The sequence below is a fragment of the Hyaena hyaena genome, unplaced genomic scaffold, assembly GCF_003009895.1.
Source record: "Hyaena hyaena isolate Hyena2069 unplaced genomic scaffold, ASM300989v1 scaffold_189, whole genome shotgun sequence".
In the NCBI taxonomy this organism is placed as follows: Eukaryota; Metazoa; Chordata; class Mammalia; order Carnivora; family Hyaenidae; genus Hyaena; species Hyaena hyaena.
Genome location: NW_024080821.1, coordinates 523994 through 541248, shown reverse-complemented (window position 1 = coordinate 541248; position 17255 = coordinate 523994). Strand labels below are relative to the sequence as shown.

Genomic DNA, 17255 nt, shown 5'->3' with positions numbered 1-17255 from the left:
AGGCCCCTCTCTGCTACCATTTTTGTTTGTTTGTTTATTCTCCTGATTTCCAATATGTACTCAAAGGCAAAATGATCGGGTATATTTAATCCACATAATTTAGGTACTTTTAAATGTGATATTTTCTCAACTTTCAAACTAACTGAAATATTTTAAATGACAAAATGCTTTCATAGGTCTCATTAACCGTCAGGATATACATTTTCTTTCTCTCTCAAAAAAATAAACATTTTAAAAAAGGCAAATACTGAAAATTAGAATAAAAGAATACTATATATGAATAATATACTACAAAGGCAAAGAATCCTAGAATTTAAGTACTCAAACAGGCTTCTGAAGCAACATGACTATCTCACTCATTCCATGGAAATAAACTGAAACCCAGGGATGATGAATTCTAGTGACTCATCATCCATGCAAGCACGCATGAATGATCTCTAACAAGGGCCTATGGGGTGCTCCCCATCCTATGTGCTGGGAATTCAAGGATGGAATAGTTGCTTTTCTCTGGCTACATGATGCTTACCATCAGGTAGTAAGTTGTTTCAGATATGTTGAGAAAGTACATGACACCGTGGAAACATCCAAAGTAAAAGACACAGTATTGAACTTGTTCTCAAAGGAAGTATGGGACTTTTGCAGGTTTGAAGGAGGAAGATACTGCAGACAGAGCAATCAGGACACACAGACAATAGTATAAACATACTAAATCAAGACAGGAATTGACAACAAAGCATTTACAACATAGCAGCAATTATAGGCCACCTGGTCAGGAAATGAATAGCACTTCCTTAACATCTATCCCATACCTGAACGAAAAGGAAACTTTAAGGCAATGTATGAATTCATATCTTCTGATACTAGATTTGCTAACCCAAAGCATCCAGTAATACATTATGCATTTCAGTTTCTAGGAATTTTATCTTTCAAAGGGTAAAGCAAGAAAAGAAGCATGAATGGGGATTAACCATTTAATTCACATTTGTAAGGAAGGAAATAATGGTATGTGAAAATAAAGTAGATGAGTGCAGGGAGTGGTAGAAGTGGGGCAGGATGCATTTTAAACATGCTAAGTGAGTATGTACAGATTTTATTTAGTTTTCCCAAGAACTTGGGGTATGAATATGATTATCCCCCCATTTCAGGGATGAGAAAAATCCAAGCTCAGAGACATTAAGTGACTTATTGGGGGCACAAAGCCACTAAGTGCTGGAGTCCTACCTACTCCATCTCCAATGCAAATGTTCTTTCTATTAAATGATAATTTCTCTCAAGAATCTGGGGGGAAAGAGGCTGCAGTATCCTGAATTACATAAAAAGTAAAACAATGTAAAGACATTTTAAAAGGGATATGTACACTTCCATGGCTGAGCACAATAAAAAAATATAGCTTATGAAGAATAGACAAATTTTCCTCCGACATTTTATTAGGAAAATTTTCAAATATACAGAAAAGTTGAAGGAATTGTATAGTGAACATCCATAAATCTATCACCTAGATTCTACAATTAATACTGTGCAGTTTTTGCTTTATCACGATGGGCCTCTGACTATGTAATCACTAGCATTATCACTACGATAATAAGTCTACAAATGAAGATAATAAGTCTACAAATAAAAATATAAATACTGTAGCATAAGTTCAGCAATGTCAAGAACCATGTGTGGGGCAACTGGGTGGCTCAGTTAGTTAAGCATCTGACTTCAGCTCAGGTCATGCTCTCACAATTCGTGGGTTTGTACCTGCATCTGGCTCTGTGCTGACAGCTCAGAGCCTGGAGCCTCCTTTGGATTCTGTGCCTCCCTCACTATCTGCCCCTCCCCTGCTCATGCTCTGCCTCTCTCAAAAATAAACATGAAAAATTAAAAAAAAATAAAAAGAACCATGTTAGTTCATTTATCTCCATATAACCAATGCCCAGCTTGGCTCTTGGCAGAGTTGACCCTGATAAATTTTACTAAGTGAATGGATAACATAATCCCAGTGAGTAAAAATGGGCTTCGCCTAAAGAAGCTAGTATAGTATGCTCTCTGAAAAATGAATAATAGAGGAGAAAATGTTCTAAAGATGGAAGGAGCCACAATTCATTGGGGATCAATATATCAGGCGAGCATCCTTTTGGTAAGGCAAAAATGAACTGCAACTAGTTTTTCTGCATCTCCTGACACACTACAACAGGATATGGAGGTTAAAACAAATATGGTAAAACTCATGAAAGATGAATGTGAAATATTTCATTTACCTGAGGATGAATTACACAAGTAGAAGATGCAGCAACTATTCCTGGACAGTGTTTATATTATTTAAATTTTATGGATGAAGGGCACAAAAACATACAGTTACATCAAAGGAACAGAGTAGGGAACCCAGAAACAGACCACAAACGTGCTTTTGACAAAGCAGGAAAAATATCCAATGGAATAAAGACAGTCTCTTCAGCAAACAGTGTTGGGAAAATAGGACAGCGACATGCAGAAAAATGAACCTGGACCACTTTCTTACACCATACACAAAAATAAACTCAAAATGGATGAAAGACCTAAATGTAAGACAGGAAGCCATCAAACTCTTAGAGGAGAAAGCAGGCAAAAACCTCTTTGGCCTCGGCCACAGCAACTTCTTACTCAATACATCTCTGGAGGCATGGGAAACAACAGCAAAAATGAACTATTGGGGCTTCATCAAGATGAAAATCTTCTCCACAGTGAAGAAAATAATCAGCAAAACTAAGAGGCAACCGATAGAATGGGAGAAGATATATGCAAATGATACATCAGATGAAGGGTTAGAATCTAAAATCTAAAGAACTTCTCAAACTCAACACCCCAAATAACAAATAATCTAGTGAAGAAACGGGAAAAACACATGAATACACACTTTTCCAAAGAAGACATCCAGATGGCTAACAGACCCATGAAAAAATGCTCAACATCAAACATCATCAAGGAAACACAAATTAAAACCACAAGAAGCCACCTCACACCAATCAGAATGGCTAAAATTAACAACTCAGGCAACAACAGATGTTGGTGAGGATGTGAAGAAAGAGGATCTCTTTTGCACTGCTGGTGGGAATGCAAACTGCTGCAGCCACTCTGGAAAACGGTATGGAGGTTCCTCAAAAAATTAAAATAGAATTACCCTACAACCCAGCAATTGTACTACTAGGTATTCATCCAAGGGATACAGGTATGCTGTTTCGAAGGGGCACATTCACCCCAGTGTTTATAGCAGCACTATTGACAATAGCCAAAAGGTGGAAAGAGCCCAAATATCCATCAATGGATGAATGGATAAAAAAGATGTGCTATATATATCTACAATGGAGTATTACTCGGCAATCAGAAAGAATGAAATCTTGCCATTTGCAAGGATAGAACTAGAGGGTATTATGGTAAGCGAAATAAGTCAGTCAGAGAAAGACAAATATCATATGACTTCACTCATATGAGGACTTTAAGATACAAAACAGATGAGCATAAGGGAAGGGAAGTAAAAATAATATAAAAACAAGGAGGGGGACAAAACATAAGAGACTCCTAAATACAGAGAACAAACTGAGGGTTGCTGGACAGGTTGTGGGTATGGATGGGCTAAATGGGTAAGGGGCATTAAGGAAGACACTTGTTGGGATGAACGCTGGGTGTGATACACAGGGGATGAGTCACTGGATTCTACTCCTGAAATCATTATTGCATTATATGCTAACTAACTTGGATATAAATTAAAAATAAACAAATAAATAATTTCATGGGTGGAAAGGAAATTGATTATTATGAGCCCATGGTGTGTGTGTGTGTGTGTGTGTGTATACATACATATATACATACATATATATATATATGGTTAAAAAAAAGATCTTCTAGACATAGACAGCAAGAACGGGTTGGGGTGGGGGGGAAGCATAGATTATAAGATGTAATAGTCCTACGGTACTCAGTATTCTTCAAACACCCGGAGTCAAAATAGTACTATTGAATAAACGATTGTGTCTACAGGAATAGAGGAGGTGTTTTTTGGTGAGAAGTGGTCAGACAATTATTGTAGATTAGAATCATTGAAGGAACAGGGTGCCCATGGTTAACACTGCTGCATGTTATGTGCGAGGGTTATTGGAGGAGTGGATCCTGGGAGTTCTCTTCCCAAGGGGAAACATTTTTTCTTTTTATTGTGTCTGTGTAGGATGATGGATGCTGGTTGAGCCTGTTGTGGTGGTCATTTTATAATCTATGTAAATCAAACCATCACGCTGTACACTTTAAACTTTATTGTGCTCTATGTCCCTTGTTACCAAAGAAAGAAAGAAAGAAAGAAAGAAAGAAAGAAAGAAAGAAAGAAAGAAAGAAAGAAAAAGAAACTGGTAAAAAGGAACTTGGGATGCGGAGATCAAGGAGGAGAGAATGACAACGAAAATATGAAAATGGTCTTCAAGAATCTGAAGGGCTAAGAGAAATAATGGTTTCAATAGCAGCTAAGTTGACTACATACACTCATACATTTATGTATAAAATATATACGTATACTCATATTTTATATTTTTAAATATGTATAGACACATAAATACTTACATCAGAATTGAAACAGAAGGAATGAAACAAAAAGAGTGTTATACTTCATGGCCCAGAACAAAGAGAAAACAGAGGAGATAAAATTGCAGAGAAACCTGCAGATCATGAGTCATGGGAACAAAGCAGCTGTCAAGGATGAGGACATCAGGATCCACATTCCAAGATGGTATCCTTCTGCTATTCCCCATGAAAGGAGGACAGCAGCTAGGCCCAAGTACCACCAACCCCACAATCCAAACACTCTAGCAAAAGAAAACACTCTAGCAAAAGAAAACACTCTAACAAAAGACGAATCTGCCTCAAGTTAAGAAAGGTGAATGTGAGAGCTTGAGACACACAGACAGGGCAGCTCCAAGGTGTTGCTGCTGCAGACCATCCCTGGGGGGATGGCTGAAGGCACCATGGGCCCTACCACTTCTGGAAGCTGGGTGGAGAGAGGGCCATAGCTATACCTAACACACCACCACCCCCAAGCAAACAGAAAGCTGAACTTGCAATCTCAACTACAAAGATGAGCACAAAATGAAGAAACACCAACTATCCAAGAAAAGTTTAGAGCATGAATAAATTCAACAAATAAAACTTATACCCAAAGAAACAGAGTAAATAGAGCAATTAGAACAGGGCTTGTGGAAAATGACTAGATATGTTCTTTATTATTTCTTAGAGTAAAGCTAGGGCCATTAGATGAAAGTAGCATGAAGTTAGACTTCAGGACAGGTGAAATAAGAACTTTTCAAAAAATTATGTTCATCCAACAATGAACTTCCATAGAGCACATACAGCTTTAGCCTTGACTCCAAACTATATGTCATTTTTATCAAATGCTTGAAGGCATAGAAAGATATGTTATCAAAGAAGGGTAACTTAGCTTTAAAAAAAAAAAAAAGTTTAGCTAAGAGACTAAAATTAACTGGTCCATTTCCCAGGGACAGGAATAAATAACCTATAGTCACTGGGCCTGGTATACAGTAGCCTATGATAAGTATTTGTCAAATGTAAGCACTATCAGGGCAAATACATGTCCACCTTCTTCAGACATGAGTAAGTGTTCATATTAGACATGGTGGGTGTTGACTAAACTTTTATTCTAATAGAAGAGCCAGCTAATAAATACATAACATAAATGTAAGTAGTTTTGACTCCCACAAATAAAAACACAGATGAGTAAGGAGACAGAGAATAATGTGTATTTAATTTTCTTTGGTTTGTTTTGTTTTGCAGGTGAGAGAGAACTTTAAGGAAGAAGACATCTGAGCAGAGGCCTACATAACGTGAGGCAGTGTATAGTGATCTATCCCTGTGTAACTAACTACCCCACAACTTACTGGCTTAAAATGAAACCTTTACTACCTCAGTGCCTGACCAGGGCATGTTTTATCTGGCTGGTTCCAGTGTCTCTGCCTCAGCATCTCCAGCAAGGCTGCAACCAAGACGTCCTCTGGGACTGCAGTCACTGGAAAGCCCAGCAGGGAAGGGTCTGCTTCCAGTCTCACTCACAAGGTTGTTGGCAGGAGTCTGTTCCTCCCAGGCTGCTGGACTGAGTGTCTCAGTTCTGAGTGGCTGTCGGCCAAGAGCCTGTTTTCAGTTCATTCTCATACCAGCGTCTCTATAGGGCAACTCATAGACTAGGCAATTTGCAGGGCGCCTGGGTGGCTTAGTCGGTTAAGCATCCGACTTTCTCTTAGGTCATGATCTCGCGGTTCGTGGGTTCGAGCCCCGCGTCGGGCTCTGTGCTGACTGCCAACTCAGAGCCTGGAGCCTATTTCAGAGTCTGTGTCTCCTTCTCTCTCTGACCCTCCCCTGCTCACGCTGTCTCTCTCTCTCTCCTAGAAATAAATAAAAAACATTTAAAAAAAAAAAAGACTAAGCAATTTGCTTCATCAGAACAAATACATACGAAAAGCCAGAGAGAATCAGCAAGAATGGAGTCAGTCTTTTATAAGCTAATCCCTAAGTGTCACAGTCTTTTATAACCTAATTCTTATGTGACAGCCCAACACTGTGCTACTCTTTAGAGAAAGTCGATTCTATTCACTCTTCTATCTAATCTATTTTCTATTCTATTCTATTCTATTCTATTCTATTCTATTCTATTCTATTCTATTCTATTCTATTCTATTCTTTAGAAGCAAGTCTTTAGGTCCAGGTCACATATATGGGTGGAGGAGTATTACACAAGGGTGTGAATCCCAGGAGGTAAGGATACCTGGGAATCATATCAAAAAGCTGCCATCCACTGGCATAGCACTGTATGCAGATCTGGGGGGACAGCATTCCAGATGCTGGGACAGCAATGCAAACACCAAGGCAAGTTTGAGGCACAGAGACAAGTCAGGAGAGGAAAAAGAAAAGGAGGTGGAGCTTGAAAAGTAGGCAGGGGCCAGATGCTACATAATGCGGAACTGTTCAGGTCTTCCTTGTTTGATTTGATTACGAGCTGTGAAAAAAATTCCTTGGAGGGATTTGAGCAGAAAAGGTGAAACGAAACTCTTTTATGAAATCATAGTGATAGCATATGGTACATTATATTCATTTATTTGTTTGAATTCACTCTTAGTGACCTTTGTAGGGGGGAAGCTGGCAATTCTATGTCAATTGTTCTCTATATTAAAGAGTTATTTTATTTCATTCATTCCCACCAAACTGAATCTGACAAGAGGTGATCTATAAGATGATTACAATCATACACTTTTTTTTTTTTTTTTTGCATTTGAGCTCTACTATGTTGCATTTGGGAAAGAAGAGTTAGCTAATTTGCTATTATTATTTATTATTATTCACTGCAATCAAGGGAGCTTGTCCCACATCAACCTGAAGCCAAAGTCAGGGAAAACAAGGAGCTGCGTGAGGAGCAATACACTGAACCTGCTCCTGATTGTGCATGTGGAGCCACTGGGGCAGTCCACCCCGGAGCCCATGGATACTCAGGGAGTGGAGGCGCGACTTCCTCTCAGAGAATACACACACATAGATTGCTGATTCCTTCTCCCTAGCTATGTGGGTCAGTTCATCCCTGCACAGGGCCGCCAGCTGAGCTCTTCCCTGGCCAAGCTGCTCTGCTTTGAAACCCTTCCCCAGGCTACCTCGCCCAATGATGTCAGCCAGGGTGAGTGCCCTGCCAGCCCTGCTCTCTCGCAAGATGATGTGCAAGGGGAAATGCACGCTGTCTTGCTCAGGAAACATCTGGCTGATCCGCCAGTCCTCAAGCGGCTCTCTGGCTCTTTTATAAGTTAGTGGAACAGAATAGGAGGGGAAGACATGGAGCCTCAGTGATTGCCCAACCTCGACAGCAAGTTACATGCTGAAATGAGGTATGGGGAAGAAGCCTCCCTGGCAAGCCCCTCTCCAGGGACCCAGCACCGTCGCCACACACTCACATTTCCTAGCTTGTCATGGAAAGCAAACACTGTTTACAAGAGCTGAAAGTAGCTCAAAGGGTAACAGGAGCCAAGTGGTAGAATGGAGGGTGAACTCTACATGGAAGCTCTCAGCAGTCCAGTAATTCTCCAGCACCAGGCCTGAAATACAGGCTCCTGATGAGGACCATTACTCACTTTCCCTTGGAAATAGAACACCACACTCATTGGGAAGCAGAATCCATGACCACCTAAAAACAGATCCAGCCCCTCATAAGCTGTCTGACATAAAACAAAAGTTGCTGTACGTCCTTCACTGAGCTCTAAGTGACGTTTTTGTCCTGCTTGGTATCCATTGGCTTCTTCTCAGAAGAAATCTGTTCCTAGGGGAATATACGTTCTCTGAATATTCGGGGTTCTGGCCTGCAAATGAAAAATTCCTTCTCTTCTGCTTTGCCTCCTGCCTCTCTCCCCTCCCCCAGTAAAATCAATGATACCTTTCCAGTGTGTGGACTTTCAGATATTTGGTAGAAGTCCTTCAAGGGTGTGGAATCAAAATGGGTAGCAAAAAAGATTTTTAAAAAATTTTAATAAAGCAAAATATTTTAAACCACAAAATAACTGAAAGACAAAAGAATTCTAGCTTTAAAATTTTTCTAAAAATGCATTTGTTCTCAAAGTCCATTCTCTGGTAAGAATTAAGTGTAACACAGGATTAACTGCAAATCGGAGGCAGAGGGATCCATTGTTCTGACATGGCGGTCAAACTGAGATCACAGGGCTTTAGGGTTGTTGCTCCATGGATTCATTCATTCCCTCAGCAGACAGTCTGAATATGTTTTGTATTGTTTATGTGGAGAACATCATTGGGATCAAGACGAGGTACCATGCACTCTTCGAGTCTTTGCAGGTGAACAAGGGTGAAATGATCGAATGGACACCAAGTGCTAGGCCTGTGCTTGACATTTCCTAAGCGGTCAATAAATGTAGCTGTTATTAGCGACCACCCCCAACTTCCCATAGCTATCTGTCTCTCACTCTCCAGCCTCTGCTATGCCTCAGGCTATTCCTTTCATCTGTGAACAAAAATCCTCCCTAAATTTTGTCAAATTTCTAACCAAACTCAAAGATTTATCATACAAAAGTGACTCACATGATTATGTAGGCTGAGATGTCCCAAAAAGATTTGGGAAACTAATTTTAACTAAACATATAAAACATAATCATAGTGGAAAAGCTCATTTATAAACTTCTGTCATACTTAAATCTACTTACTTATTTTTAACAGTTACATTTAGTTGATTCATGAAAATTTTGTTTGATATTAAACAGCTAATCATTTAAAGTTATGTTTCTTGCTGAAAATTTCTGTAACAGAATTTGATATGAATTTAATATGACCTTGTTCGACTTTTAGTAAACTGAGGCAAATAAAAGTATTACATTTAATACTGATAACTCTAAAGATATTTTGGTTTTAATTAAACCAATAAACTTAAACTAGCTTTTATTTACTGAGGCCTATCATTTGAACTTGCAAAATATTTGGGTTAGTTTCTATATTTCTCAGAGGATATTTATATAATGCATATTTGTCTTTAGGCCAATTAAATAGAACTCTTTACAAATTAATTTTGGCAGGTTAAAAACAGAACTACCCTATGATCCAGCAATTCCACTATTAGGTATTTACCCAAAGGGATACATGCACCCCGATGTTTACAGCAGCATTATCTACAATAGCCAAAGAGTGGAAACAGCCTAAGGGTCCACTGACTCATGAATAAACAAAGCAGATGTGATATACACACACACAATGGAATATTATTCAGCCATTAAAAAAGAATGCAATCTTGCCATTTGCAATGTCAGGGATAAGGCTACGGAGTATTATGCTAAGCAAAGTTAGTCAGAGAAAGACAAATACTTTATGATATCACTCATATGTGAAATTTAAAAAACAAAACAAATGAGCAGAGGGGAGAGAATGAGAGAGAGGCGAACAAGAAGCAGACTCAATTATAGAAAACAAACTGATGGTTACCAGAGAGGAGGTGGTAGGAGGCTAATAGGTGATGGGGATTAAGGCTTGCACTTGTGACGAGCCCTGGGTGATGTAGGGAAGTGTTGAACCACTATATTGTACACCTGAAACTAATATTACACTGTATGTTAACTAACTGGAATTTAAATTCAAACTCAAAAATAACCCTAATTTTGACAATACCAGTCAGAAGTACAAAAAAAAAAACCAAAGTAGGTAACATAAATACACAAGTATACATAAATATACAAACAGCTCAAACAGATCTTACAACCTTCATTTAAAAATTTTAGCCATGAGGGGCACCTGGGTGGCTCAGTCAGTTAAGTGTCCGACTTCGGCTCAGACATGATCTCCTGGTTTGTGGGTTGCAGCCCCGAGTCAGGCTCTGTGCTGACAGCTAACTCAGAGCCTGTACCCTGTCTTTGGATTCTGTATCGCATTCTCTCTCTCTGACCCTCCCCTGCTGACGCTGTCTCTATCTCTCTCGCAAAAATAAGTAAAACATTAGAAAAAAAATTTTTTTTTTACAATTTAGCCATGAGACCGTTATGATAATGCAAAAGTTTATGAAAGGACACTAGTTTATGAAAGGACAGTTGGATGGAACTGTGTTTCTGGAGGACGAAATAAGTTTACCTGCTAAGACAGCTTTTTATTAATGTTTGTGGAAGAGACTTTTAAGATTTTTCCTAGACCTATGTTCCATAAGAGCCTTTTTTTTTCTCCTTCTGATAAGAACTCCCTTGGTTCCTGGAAAAGTTTTCATAAAATACTTATATCTCAATAGGCACAGAGAAAAATGCAAGTGCCATCAAAAAAGACTCTTGTTCTCCAAGTCCAGATCTTTTACAAAATCTGAGAGCCTTTCTAATGATTAGAAGAGATTTAAGGACTGGAAAAAAGGATAAGAGGACTTCGAGTGGCTTCCAGAACCACATTTCTGTGTTTATACTCAATTTGTAAGATATGCATAATTGCCTTTAATTCCTCAAAGAACTGAGCTGCCACCAGAATGCTATGGACACTGTCCCACCCATCCAACTACATTATCCTCAATTTACTTCTTTGCATCAGGGAGACCTTCAACTAGGATGGAAATCAGAAGATTCCTATGTTCTAGAATATGTTCAGAGCTGGGTTTCTTTGGAATGTTCTAGTAAATCCTTACACAAAGGTGCCAGAATGTTTTTCTTCTTTCTGGCTCTATGGTTTCAATTATCTTGGGGGAAGGCCTAAAACAAATTTCTTGTCAGGCTCTGAGTACCAGCTTCCAGTTTGGCCAATGACTGACCCCAGAACTAATTTAAAAAGAAGAAAAGTGGAAAAAAAAAAGTCCTTTTGCATATCTCGTCAAGTTTCAGCCTTGGACAAGCAATAAATATTGCCAGCATGAATAAACAACCGCATAAGGACCAGAGGCTCAGATCCTATGCTCCAAGACCCACAGCCACTCCCAGAGATAACCCAGAGAAAGACCATTCCACTGAGAGTTGGCAACAGTGGGTAGGATCCCAGCCACACATGGAAAGCATCCCACACTTCTGTACAGCTTATATTATCGGTGGCTCCAACCTGACTGTTGCCAAGCCAAGTCCTCAGGACACCAAATGAGACAAACAAGAAGACAACATCGTCCTGATAACCAGTGAGGGAAAGGTCTGACACCCAGTGAGTACACAAAAGCACATACAGCAGTCATCATTCAAAGACCTCACTCCTACAAATGTTTTTTGCCTGCCAATCCGAATTTAGAAAGGAAGGGACAACATGAAACTTTACCTTTGTCTCTCAGCCAGGCCCCACAGACAGAGATGGGAATGGGAGGGCGAACTCTGGTGAAGAATTCTTACCTTTCACAGGCTTCTGCCAGTTTTGTTAGGATCCCCCATCCTCAGGCCCTGGAGTGAGGGGCGTGTCCCAGGGGGTCGCACTCTGGCCACCAGAAACTTTAGAGGAGGAAAAATACTTTTTTATTAAACACTGTGTAAAGTGTTTTATTAAAATACTGTTTATTAAACACTGTGTAAAGATATGGTTTGCAGGACACCATTTCATGTTGATTCTCTGCTCAAAGACTGTGATCGTAGTGCCTGTGTTTCAGTTCCTCTATACTTAAAATTTACACCTGACCCTCTGTTACAAGAGACTTTTAGATTTCACTTACCTAAACTTAAATTCCAGCTATATTACTGATAATGATTTTTAATGGTAAATTTATGAGGTATTCACTACTTGGATAAGTCTATCCATATGACCACAGTGACTGGGAAGGGACAGGCACATGGTTGAGAAAGAGTCATAGGATGGTGTGGGATCTACTAGAAAGAAATGCTGCCTTTCTTTGGCTCAGCAAGAGCCTGGGAAGCTGTGGGCCTACCCTTTGCTGTCAGCACAATCCTGCCACCAGACACAGCCCTACATCAAAGATAACCTGAAGACAAACATAGCCGAATTTGAACATCATTCTAATATCAACCCTGACCTGAGGCCACCCTACACCTGGCCTTGCATGTAAGCACACCTAAAATTCTTTTTTATGTTCAAGTTCATTAGTGAGGTTGGATGTGCCTTGCAAACAAATGAGACCCAACTAGTTCATTCTCACAAAAGGAACAAGGTACAAAGAAAACTACAAACAGGATAAATTTATGTCACTCTGTATTTATTGGTGTTTGATCTATTTTCTTCCCAGAGAGAACACATACGTTGAGGTATCCCATTTTATAAAATCCTCTGCTTCTGGCTTTACATCCTGAAGTTCTATGACAACTAATCAAGATTCAGTACCATCACACACAGTGGTTAAAATTTTTCCCTGAGATCATGAAGGCTATGCCTTTAGCCACAGTATCTACCAAAATTCAGGAGAACACAGGAAACTGGAAGTCTTTAGTGGTAGAAGAGGCAGACATGTTAGGTAGAATTCCTGAGAAAAAAGTTGTAGAGTCAAACAATCCACTAATTAATATTTCCCTGGATGTGAACTCTTATCCCTTCAGTATCTCCAAACATTCTAGAAAAGGAAAGTCATATTATTGCATACAGATACTTTATCACAGCTATGCACACAGCTTCTTGACTTTTGCAAACTACCAGTGAGAAGCATCATGATGCCTCTGTTTCTGATAAAATGCAGAGCCAGTGAGGTCTGGTCAGCCTCTCTCCAGTGGCAGGTGGGAAAGAGAATCCCAGACATAGGTGATGAGAAAACATGGTTACCACATCAAGTGCTTAATCAGGCCTGCCATGTGTTTCAACATAGTTTGAAATCAAAATAGCTCACGATCTTCCACAAGTACAAATAATGGAGAGACTTGCTGGATTATCACCTCAGACCCGGCCAAATCAAACACCAAAGCATCAGACAGATGGACATCAGCACCTGTCTCCCATTCTGAGGCACCAGGAGTCCACACTGAAGGGGATGGCGTCCCAGCAGCCCCTCTGGGTTGCAAGAGGTCACATTCTGGAAGGAGCCAGCTTGCCAGGATCGGCTGCCCTTGCATTTGTTGTCGTTCCTCCACCCACCCACCCCCCTAAAATGGCACAATGGAATGATTGTATTACCCAATGAGGACTCCCCTTTTTAAAAATAAGCCAGCAAAATTTCCCTCATCTGACCCACATTCAATAGTGGAAGAAGGCAGCCAGTTCCGATGTGGGGAAAGGGGGAGAGGAAGCCAGGCATCAGCAAACACACTTGGGGACGATGTGCGGGACAGTGAGCCAGCCTCTGAAGGTGGAAGAGGGAAAGGAAAGCTGTGCATCGCTGGGCTGTGGCACTTCCAGCGACTTCAGTACACCAACACACGATGTTCTTTCTGAAGTTACCGTCGGTAGTTCTTACAGGCTTTTGCCATGTCCTTCAGGAAGTTAGGAACGCCATTCTGCAAAGCAAAGGAGACTTGTTATTTCTGTGTCCTCATGGACATTATCCTGATTCTTTGGGATATGGCAAAGGTAATGAAAGAAGGCCTTAAGAGTATATTAAATATGACAATAGGGTCCCTGTCCAATTTCAACAGCGCGTTGCTGCAGATGACAGAAGACCCAAGGCACAGGTGAGAATAGACAGCAGGCAACAAGGTTGTATGTCTTGGCTTTTGCTAGTGAAAGCTAAGATGTTTCTGAGACACCATTTTTTGGAAAGAAAAAAACACAGGAAATGGGATTAGGTTGGGTTGTGGGATTCTCCCACAGAAATCAGAGAAAGGACTTCTTTCACAGAATTAGAAAATGGTGAGGTTGTGGGGGCCAAGGGTTAGGTTATATTATTATTTAGTTGGTGTTGAACATTGTACAAGATTTTCCCCAGACACTGCCTTACTTACTACTACTCTATAGGGTCAGTAATTTCCTTCTCCATTTTTGAAAGGGAAGAAATTGATGGCTTCCCTAGATTACACACACAGAAGCAGGGCCCGGACTCCAAATCTAGTGTTTGACTCAAAGCCTGTGTGCTTTTCACTCTCCCAGGGAATGTGCTGAGCCCTCCCACCAGGAAGCAGGCTGAATGAGTCCCATCAAGCCAAGTCCCCAGGCAGTCTGCAGCGATCCAGGACCACTGCACTTCCCTCTCCTTACAGAGAAACAAAACACAACAGCAGTAACAAAACCGGGGGCTTCCAGGCTTGGACACCTCTGGTTGTTTCTCAAGCCAGGTCAGCCTTCCAGGCTCCTCCAGAAGCAGGGCAGGGTCCAAAGGCCCCATTTTCCCTACAAGGAGCAGGCTTTTGTCGGGAGGATCCAGACAGTGATCCCAGCAGGCTGTGCTGGCAGGGAGGGTCTGACATTCCAGCTAAGGATTCTGTGTTTTTTTCCCAGCCTCCACATCCTGGGTGTTGGCATCCTCAGTCCTCACTGTAGTCACTCAACAAGCTGCTTCATAAAAGAGCTTCATTAGGCCTGAGACAGGACATCTCTTCAGCCTGACAGCCCCTTGGACTAAGTCAACATTTGTCAAACACACACCCCCCTTCTGCCTCCTGGGATCTCACCTTTGCGACCCAGTTAATGAGCCAGGATGGAATTTGGCCACCCGGGTTATCGAAGTAATACATGAAAACTAGAGGGGAAAGAAAAGATAATTCAGGAGGAGGAAAAATGTTAGAAAGATGAAAACAAATCCCGCCAACCGTCCCCCTTTAGATTTACAAAGTAAGGAGGGAGGGAGTACGGGGTTCAGGAGGACTTCTCTGCCCTGTCTCCGAGAATATTTATACGTAAACATGTTGAAATCACAGTCACAGGCACATTTTGCTGCTACTCATTGAATGCCTGACAATGTGCTCAACACCTGGACATAGTATCTCATTTAATATCTCTCATTAGTTACCTTCATGGTACAATGGAGTTGGGAAGATTAAACCTGAGCTTATAAATGATAACATGAAAGCTCAGAGGGGGTAGGTGGCACATCCAAGGTGCCAGATCTGAAAAGCGTCAGAACTAAGGTTCAGATTCTGCCTCACACACAAGGCCACACTTGTTTCAGCACTGCAAGTGGCTGAGTGCCCCTACTCTGCTCCCAGCTTTCCTCCACATGAGCTGAACTCCAGGCAGGCGGGTCCTGGGTCTCCAGGGTTTTGCTGAGCAGGAGCTGCGTCCTCAGAGAAAGACCTGCCAGCCTTCTTGCCCACCCTCAGGCCCAACATATGTATCCTGAGGACCAACCAGAAGTGAGTTTCTAAACCTTCTGGTTCTGGTTTCATCTGGACAGTGCAAGAGTCAGGACAGAATGGGTTGAGTCAGATCTGAACGTCCACCATGCACTCAGGTTTCTGGGAGACAATGGAGTCTCTCTCCAGGTGTTAGCCCCTTGTTCGTCTTGTACCTGTGCCCATTCTCTGACCTCAGGGAATAAGCACCATGCCCTTTACATGCCTCACAATCAGCATGGTCTCGATACAGTGGCCGAGTCAGTGCACCACCATGCACCCTGCCTTACCTTTGCTCCCCTTCTTGCCGTCACTCTCAATCGCCAGGCTCTGCTTATACTGATTTACCCGGACCACACCAGACCTCTCAGGAAACTGAGGCACAGAAGTGCTCTGGGCCAGGACCACATGGATCTTCCGCCCTTCCATGTCCAGCTCTTGCCGCTGCCGGATGTAGATGTACTATACTCCCAGTCAAGGCATGATGTCAGTGCCAGCATTACAGATGGGCAGCAGGAAACTCAAGCCAGAGGCAAAGGGAGATGATTCTATTCTTCCCACCCAGCATTTACCCCTTACGTTGGTACTTCACTTACCTGCCCTGTCTCTCTACCTGTCCTGCAAGACTGTGTCCCATACTGCTTGATTTGACAGCATGCCTTACCTACCTGTGAATGAGTCCTTGATGCTTTTAATCATATAGAGAAACTCTTCCTTTCTCCAAGAAGGCACTGTGAGATATTACAGGATTGATCAGCCGTATGATTCTGCATTAGTTACTCACTGTTTCTGATGCAAAGTTTCCCTCTGTAGGAAACGGGGTCACACCGTTCAGCAGGCATGCTTGGTGGGGGCATGGGAGGAAGCAGAGAAGAACAGGTACCCCATAAGCTTTGGCCTGCCCTTCCCCAAAGCTTTAGTTGCTGACTTCTAAGCACAGAGGATGGTCAAGCAATGTTACTTGCATCTGCAGGCCATAGGAAGAAACCTAAGCACCTGAACATTTAGTAGGCTGATGTCCTCTCTGGATTAACATTGATTCACCAGCAATAAAGCCACTTCATCTCAATCAACACTCATAGAACACTCACTATGTCTTTGGCACTATTCTAGGGAGGATAATCTAATCCTAAGAAACAGTGAGAGTTACCATTTATTGAGCCTTTACTATTTGCTTCACATATAGCATCAGTTTTGATCCTGAAAAGGTCCCTGTGATTTTGGTTTAAGTTTCCCCATCCTACAGACGACAAAATTGAGGCTCAGAGAAGTAGAGAAACTTGCTAAACACTCCATAGCTCAACTGGAATCTGAATGCAAACCCAGATCTGGCTCCAAAACCTAGTTAGACTTTCATAGCTAGACAGGCCTCAGCAAAATTTTAGGTTTCACACTAGAAGGAATTCAAAGCCTAAACAATTTTTTAAAGATCACTCTAAGTATAACACATTATACTTACTGCAGCAGCAACAACCATCGCCCTATGCCACCTCAGTCTCTGCGGCACCCACAGTGGCCCCAGCCCTCACTCAGGTGCCCTGCAGGATGGGCTGTTACCCCTGCTCTCTGTGGACTGAGGAGTGAAATTCTTTTTTTTTTTTTTTTTTTTTTTTTTTTTTTTTT

At 41.4% G+C, this 17255-nt stretch overlaps 1 protein-coding gene across 2 annotated transcripts in view; it reads right to left on the bottom strand.

The window, feature by feature from the left end:
• Positions 1-12620: 12620 nt before the first annotated feature.
• LOC120237766 (phosphatidylcholine transfer protein) overlaps positions 12621-17255 on the bottom strand; it is a 25146-nt gene continuing 20511 nt past the window's right edge. For both annotated transcript variants that reach the window (XM_039241178.1, XM_039241179.1), the window contains exons 4-6: positions 15923-16094; positions 14973-15040; positions 12621-13862 (exon numbers count right to left, since the gene is read on the bottom strand). In XM_039241178.1, coding sequence (XP_039097109.1) covers positions 13803-13862; positions 14973-15040; positions 15923-16094 — 300 coding nt within the window. In that variant the 3' untranslated portion in view covers positions 12621-13802. The remainder of the gene's footprint in view (positions 13863-14972; positions 15041-15922; positions 16095-17255) is intronic.